We start from the raw sequence: 7,214 nt of genomic DNA, 5'->3' as shown, positions 1-7,214 counted from the left end.
ATTAAAATTATAGACTGATCATGTCTTTGTCAGTGGGCAAACGTACAAAATCAGCAGGGTATCAAATTCTTTTTTCCCTCACTGTATAACTTGTATGGAAATATATTTTTTATGTTCTTCTTGTACTTTAAGGTTGTGTGTTAATTATTTCTACACTATATTCTGTGACACAAAAATCTGCCCAGAAACATATCTTTGATTGGAAGCCACGTAACCAATAAAGATTTATTTTCACAAGCACAAAAATGTGTTAAACAAAAATAAATGGGTAACATTTACACAATTTTATACAGGTTCCTTAAACTCAATGTACAATTAACAGACTAAACTAAATACCGATAGTTAAATATGTACTCACAATGCACACATTGATGACCTACACAAACATACACAAAAAACAACGTATACTGTGTAAAAGTAACACGAGTCAACATAAAAATCACATTATTTACAAAAACATCAATTATGAGATTTTTTTTTTAGCAAAAGGATTCCAGTTCTAGATTCTGTCCCATCAGTCGTTTACCAGAGACACGGTACACAATCTATCATGTAAAAGTTCCCTCGCTATAAAGTATTATTCAGTCTCTGTTAATAATCATAAAAGATAATAATATAATAAAGTTATAAAGTAGAGCAGTGAGAGCCACAAGGATACACTAGACTAGTATAATATACTGTACTGCGTTGCTTTGACGGTATGGCGTTTTTTTTCCCTTTTTAGCAAGCTGGTGAGTTTTAGCCGTTAGCTTCGATGAAGTGCACTTAAGCATTGTAGCTTAGACACTTTTTCCGGTGAGTGAATTCATTTTTTACGTTTTCTTTTTATACACAGAATCCTTCTAGACTTCAGTAGGTTTTAGCCAGGGGTTATGAACATCACTACATATAGGTATAATTTAGGTCATAAGCGTAATGGAATACTGAGGGAAGAGCAGCAGCGACATACTGTATGATAATATGTATCGATGATATCAACATTGATCAGCGTGGTGAGTGTCTCTTGGCCTGGGGCAGTTTGGCAGAGTAGACTTCAAATGGAGTGCAAAGTGGATATTGGCAGCTTAAAAAGGTGCAATCTGTAATTTTCATTTCCCCCAAAAAAGTGCTGCCTGCCTCTGCAAGTGTTTGCAAATGGAAGGGGGGTGCCTGCATTGTTGAATTTTCTAGTCTTTGTATTTTTTACTGCTTCTTGGCATATTTTGTAGTACTTCAAGATGCCACTAGGGGAAATGAAAGATTACAGATTGCACCTTTAAATTCACAAGGCTTTGATAAAAGAGCTTATGAAAACAGCCATCATTTGAGTGAATTAAGACATTATTACAAAGGAAAAGGTCAGTACACCACTAGTAATGTACCGGTCTTCTATAGAACCAACTCTCCTCTCGTAAAGGAAAGAGGTATGTGTCAGAGAGATAAACTTGGCCTCAATGCCTTAAAACGTAGTGTGTGTGGGTGTGTTTATGTGAGGGTGTGTGTATGTGTGTTAGGACAAGTGCATCTGGACATTCACTGTGCTCTACTGCATGTGTGCGATAAACTCTCTGTGTGTGTGACGATGGGTAGCCATGAAGGACGGATGCACATCGTGTTCTGTTCCTTTCTCCACCATCAGTGGGTTCTAGTGGAAGAACAGAGCAGCGTTCCATTGATAGAACGTAAAAGGGTTCTACTCAACGGGTTCTACTCGGAGAAGGGAGGGAACATGCCCAGGTCAGCAAAGTCTTCGATGTTGTAGTTGGCTGTTCCTTGTGTTGGGTCTCCTGCCATCGGCAACATGTCCTACAGAGAGACAGACGGGGGAGGGAGAAAGGAAAGGTTAGACTTTCATGTGGAGCCATATCAGACAGCACTGTGTACACTGGGCTCAGGCCAGGAAAGGAGAGGAAATAAGCCATTGAAGCACAGTGTGTCCAAGGTGGCCTCTCTTCCTGGCTCCCATACACATGGATTACTGTAGGATATTGGCGCTCGGTGTTGGTGTGCGTGTTACCTGGAAGGGTTAGTGTGTCTCTGTGTGTGTGTGTTACCTGGAACAGTGCTGTCTGGGAGGGGTTAGGGTGTGTCTCTGTGTTACCTGGAACACCTCTGTCTGGGAGGGGTTAGGGAGTGTCCCTGTGTTACCTGGAACACCTCTGTCTGGGAGGGGTTAGGGAGTGTCCCTGTGTTACCTGGAACACCTCTGTCTGGGAGGGGTTAGGGAGTGTCCCTGTGTTACCTGGAACACCTCTGTCTGGGAGGGGTTAGGGAGTGTCCCTGTGTTACCTGGAACACCTCTGTCTGGGAGGGGTTAGGGAGTGTCCCTGTGTTACCTGGAACACCTCTGTCTGGGAGGGGTTAGGGAGTGTCCCTGTGTTACCTGGAACACCTCTGTCTGGGAGGGGTTAGGGAGTGTCCCTGTGTTACCTGGAACACCTCTGTCTGGGAGGGGTTAGGGAGTGTCCCTGTGTTACCTGGAACACCTCTGTCTGGGAGGGGTTAGGGAGTGTCCCTGTGTTACCTGGAACACCTCTGTCTGGGAGGGGTTAGGGAGTGTCCCTGTGTTACCTGGAACACCTCTGTCTGGGAGGGGTTAGGGAGTGTCCCTGTGTTACCTTGAACACCTCTGTCTGGGAGGGGTTAGGGAGTGTCCCTGTGTTACCTAGAACACCTCTGTCTGGGAGGGGTTAGGGAGTGTCCCTGTGTTACCTGGAACACCTCTGTCTGGGAGGGGTTAGGGAGTGTCCCTGTGTTACCTGGAACACCTCTGTCTGGGAGGGGTTAGGGAGTGTCTCTGTGTTACCTAGAACACCTCTGTCTGGGAGGGGTTAGGGAGTGTCCCTGTGTTACCTGGAACACCTCTGTCTGGGAGGGGTTAGGGAGTGTCCCTGTGTTACCTGGAACACCTCTGTCTGGGAGGGGTTAGGGAGTGTCCCTGTGTTACCTGGAACACCTCTGTCTGGGAGGGGTTAGGGAGTGTCCCTGTGTTACCTGGAACACCTCTGTCTGGGAGGGGGTGAGGTCGCCTGATATGGAAATGAGTCGCGGGAGAATTAAATTGAAATATAAAATTAAACCAGAGAGTGCCCTTAGATCATGGGGAAAGGCTGCCCTTGACAGTTGCAGAATGATTCAAGTGCAGCCTTTCGAGCTGTCATGTATGCTGCAGACAATGCATTCACAGTTCACTGCGGAGGAGTTTTGGTTCCTGACTCAAAGGGAATACCCTGCAGTCTCCCTCAGAGCAATAAAACTCATGGTACCCTTCGCCAGCCCATATCTGTGTGAAGCTAGATTGAGCAGTGCGCTCGTCTGCATTAAAACCAAATATTGATCCAGGTTGGATGTGACAGCAGAGATGAGGTGCTCACTGCTGACCACGGCCCCTGTCTTTGAGAAGCTCCAACGTGACATGCATCAAGCACACCCATCTCATTAGCGGTGGTGAGAAAATTGTGCCTTCAAGACAACTGGGAACTGTGAAAAAAAACTAGGTCAAACTAATTTGCAATTGACTGTCATAGCCCCACATTAAAAGTATGTGATGGTGAGTTGAGCCCCAAATAAAAAAGTAAACATTGGCTGTTAATTACATCATTTTTTCACATGGTTGGGGTCGCGGACAAAAAAAAGTTTGGGAACCCCTGTGTTAGGGTGTGTCTCTGTGTTACCTGGAACACCTCGGTCTGGGAGGGGTTGGGGTGCGAGTGTGGCTCTCCTCCCTGCTGGCTGTGGTGCTGGTTCTGCCACTGGGACCAGACCTCACTGGGCCGACCCTGGAACTGACCCCCACTCTGACTGCCCTCTCCTGACACATCTAGAGAGAGAGGAGGGGGGGCGGGGGGGGAGAGGGAGGGGGGGCGGGGAGGGAGGGGGAGGGGGGGCGGGGAGGGGGGAAGAGAGGGAGAGAGGGAGAGAGAGAGGGAGGGGGGGAGAGAGAGAGGGAGGGGGGAGAGAGAGAGGGAGGGGGGGAGAGAGAGAGGGAGGGGGGGAGAGAGGGGGAGGGAGGGAAGAGAGGGGGAGGGAGGGAGAGAGGGGGAGGGAGGGAAGAGAGGGGGAGGGAGGGAAGAGAGGGGGAGGGAGGGAGAGAGGGGGAGGGAGGGGGAGGGGGGGAGAGGGGGAGGGGGGGAGAGAGGGGGAGGGAGGGAGAGAGGGAGAGAGGGGGAGGGAGGGAGGGAGGGAGGGGAGGGAGGGAGGGAGGGAGAGAGGGAGGGAGGGAGGGAGAGAGGGGAGGGAGGGAGAGAGGGAGAGAGGGAGGGAGGGAGGGAGGGAGGGAGGGAGGGAGGGAGGGAGGGAGGGAGGGAGGGAGGGAGGGAGGGAGGGAGGGAGGGAGAGAGGGGGAGGGAGGGAGAGAGGGGGAGGGAGGGAGGGAGGAGAGAGGGAGGGAGGGAGAGAGGGAGAGAGGGAGGGAGGGAGAGAGGGAGGGAGGGAGAGAGGGAGGGAGGGAGGGAGGGAGGGAGGGAGGGAGGGAGAGAGGGAGGGAGAGAGGGAGGGAGGGAGGGAGGGAGGGAGGGAGGGAGGGAGGGAGGGAGGGAGGGAGGGAGGGAGGGAGGGAGGGACAGCGAGAGAGAGCGAGAGGGAGGGAGGAGGAGAGACAGTGAGCAGTCGGCAGATACATTGCATAAGTGTGAGGTGACCCTTCACCACCCTTGGTGTTCAGACAGGATATAGTCATCCATGTTCTCTGTTCCCTACAGGCCCAACACTAATACATATCTACATCCCAAATGGCACCCTGTCCCCTATATAGTGCTATATATAGAAGGCTCTGGTCAAATGTATTGCACTATGTAGGGAATAGTACATGTCTCCCTCAGGGGAGAGGTTAGAGATGCAGTTAGGAATGTTTCAGGAGAGCTGGACGCAAGCACAAACACGCTGGTCTGCATTCATGTATGTAGGCATGTACTTTATCAGGCACACAAACACACACACCTCCCTATCCCATACTACATGCCACGACGGGGGAAGTTATGCAGTAGTTAGTAAGGCTGTAAAACCATCATAAACAGCTTTGAAGTCTTGACCTGACTAGACAATAAATCCTTATCTGAGAGGAGCTGAGGGAGCGCCACGCATCGTTGGCTTCCTAGTGTGTGTGTGTGTGTGTGTGTGTGTGTGTGTGTGTGTTTCTGTACCGCTAATGTGTCAGAGCCATTGTAATGAGGACATCCTACTCATAAATCCATTGATTTGCTGAGTGTGCCCAAGGTCTCTGATATTTCACGTAGGTGTTCCTAACAAACAATAATGTGACTGTGTAGGATACATCATGAGTCACCAGTGAACAATGCACAAAGCCATAGGCCTAGGTGTGCATCCCAAATGGCACCCGATTCCCTATATAGTGCTCTACTTTTGACTAGAGCCCTATAAAGTGCACCATATAGGGAATAGGGTGCCATCTGGGACACACAGAAGGAATAATCCACAGGCAGAACTCATACTAGGTAATACATTGAGGTATGAGGGATATCTAAACTACATGTTCCTCCTAGCTGGAATATTAAAAACAGGGAGATATCTAAGTTACATGTTCCTCCTAGCTGGAATATTAAAGACAGGGAGATATCTAAGTTACATGTTCCTCCTAGCTGGAATAATATTAAAAACAGTGAGATATCTAAGTTACATGTTCCTCCTAGCTGGAATAATATTAAAAACAGGGAGATATCTAAGCTACATGTTCCTCCTAGCTGGAATATTAAAAACAGGGAGATATCTAAGCTACATGTTCCTCCTAGCTGGAATATTAAAGACAGGGAGATATCTAAGCTACATGCTCCTCCTAGCTGGAATATTAAAAACAGGGAGATATCTAAGTTACATGTTCCTCCTAGCTGGAATATGAAAAACAGGGAGATATCTAAGCTACATGTTCCTCCTAGCTGGAATATTAAAAACAGGGAGATATCTAAGCTACATGCTCCTCTTAGCTGGAATATTAAAAACAGGGAGATATCTAAGTTACATGTTCCTCCTAGCTGGAATATTAAAAACAGGGAGATATCTAAGTTACATGTTCCTCCTAGCTGGAATATTAAAAACAGGGAGATATCTAAGTTACATGTTCCTCCTAGCTGGAATATTAAAAACAGGGAGATATCTAAGTTACATGTTCCTCCTAGCTGGAATATTAAAAACAGGGAGATATCTAAGCTACATGTTCCTCCTAGCTGGAATATTAAAGACGGGGAGATATCTAAGTTACATGTTCCTCCTAGCTGGAATATTAAAAACAGGGAGATATCTAAGCTACATGTTCCTCCTAGCTGGGATATTAAAAACAGGGAGATATCTAAGTTACATGTTCCTCCTAGCTGGAATAATATTAAAAACAGGGAGATATCTAAGCTACATGTTCCTCCTAGCTGGAATATTAAAGACAGGGAGATATCTAAGTTACATGTTCCTCCTAGCTGGAATATTAAAGACAGGGAGATATCTAAGTTACATGTTCCTCCTAGCTGGAATATTAAAAACAGGGAGATATCTAAGTTACATGTTCCTCCTAGCTGGAATATTAAAGACAGGGAGATATCTAAGTTACATGTTCCTCCTAGCTGGAATATTAAAGACAGGGAGATATCTAAGTTACATGTTCCTCCTAGCTGGAATATTAAAAACAGGGAGATATCTAAGCTACATGTTCCTCCTAGCTGGAATATTAAAAACAGGGAGATATCTAAGCTACATGTTCCTCCTAGCTGGAATATTAAAGACAGGGAGATATCTAAGTTACATGTTCCTCCTAGCTGGAATAATATTAAAAACAGGGAGATATCTAAGCTACATGTTCCTCCTAGCTGGAATATTAAAGACAGGGAGATATCTAAGTTACATGTTCCTCCTAGCTGGAATATTAAAGACAGGGAGATATCTAAGTTACATGGACGTATGTGCACACACACAGAGCATTGGCCTGGTTGTGTCCCACTGTGTTGACGTCACCCACAGAGCGTTGAGGATTGGCCTGGTTGTGTCCCACTGTGATGACCTCACACACAGAGCATTGCTGAGCGGCCTGGTTGTGTCCCACTGTGATGACCTCACTCACAGAGCATTGAGGAGCGGCCTGGTTGTGTCCCACTGTGATGACCACAAACACCCTCACTCTCAGATGTGAGAGACACAGCAGCAGTCGCTCCACTTCATTTCCTCTCTCCTCTATACAGACAGACACATACTGAGCCAGACAGACAGATAGACAGACCGACACACAGGGAGACAAA

At 47.2% G+C, this 7,214-nt stretch overlaps 1 protein-coding gene across 5 annotated transcripts in view; it reads right to left on the bottom strand.

Annotated features, from left to right (window-relative positions):
• Positions 1–211: 211 nt before the first annotated feature.
• LOC311111588 (aryl hydrocarbon receptor nuclear translocator 2) overlaps positions 212–7,214 on the bottom strand; it is an 86,019-nt gene continuing 79,016 nt past the window's right edge. For all 5 annotated transcript variants that reach the window (XM_084154353.1, XM_084154355.1, XM_084154354.1 and 2 more), the window contains 2 exons: positions 3,654–3,799; positions 212–1,785 (listed from right to left, as the gene is read on the bottom strand). In XM_084154353.1, coding sequence (XP_084010479.1) covers positions 1,687–1,785; positions 3,654–3,799 — 245 coding nt within the window. In that variant the 3' untranslated portion in view covers positions 212–1,686. The remainder of the gene's footprint in view (positions 1,786–3,653; positions 3,800–7,214) is intronic.

The sequence above is a fragment of the Coregonus lavaretus genome, assembly GCF_964263955.1.
Source record: "Coregonus lavaretus genome assembly, chromosome: 37".
Classification (NCBI taxonomy): domain Eukaryota; kingdom Metazoa; phylum Chordata; class Actinopteri; order Salmoniformes; family Salmonidae; genus Coregonus; species Coregonus lavaretus.
Note: the sequence above shows the minus strand (reverse complement) of the source record. Positions and strands in the feature narration are given on the sequence as shown.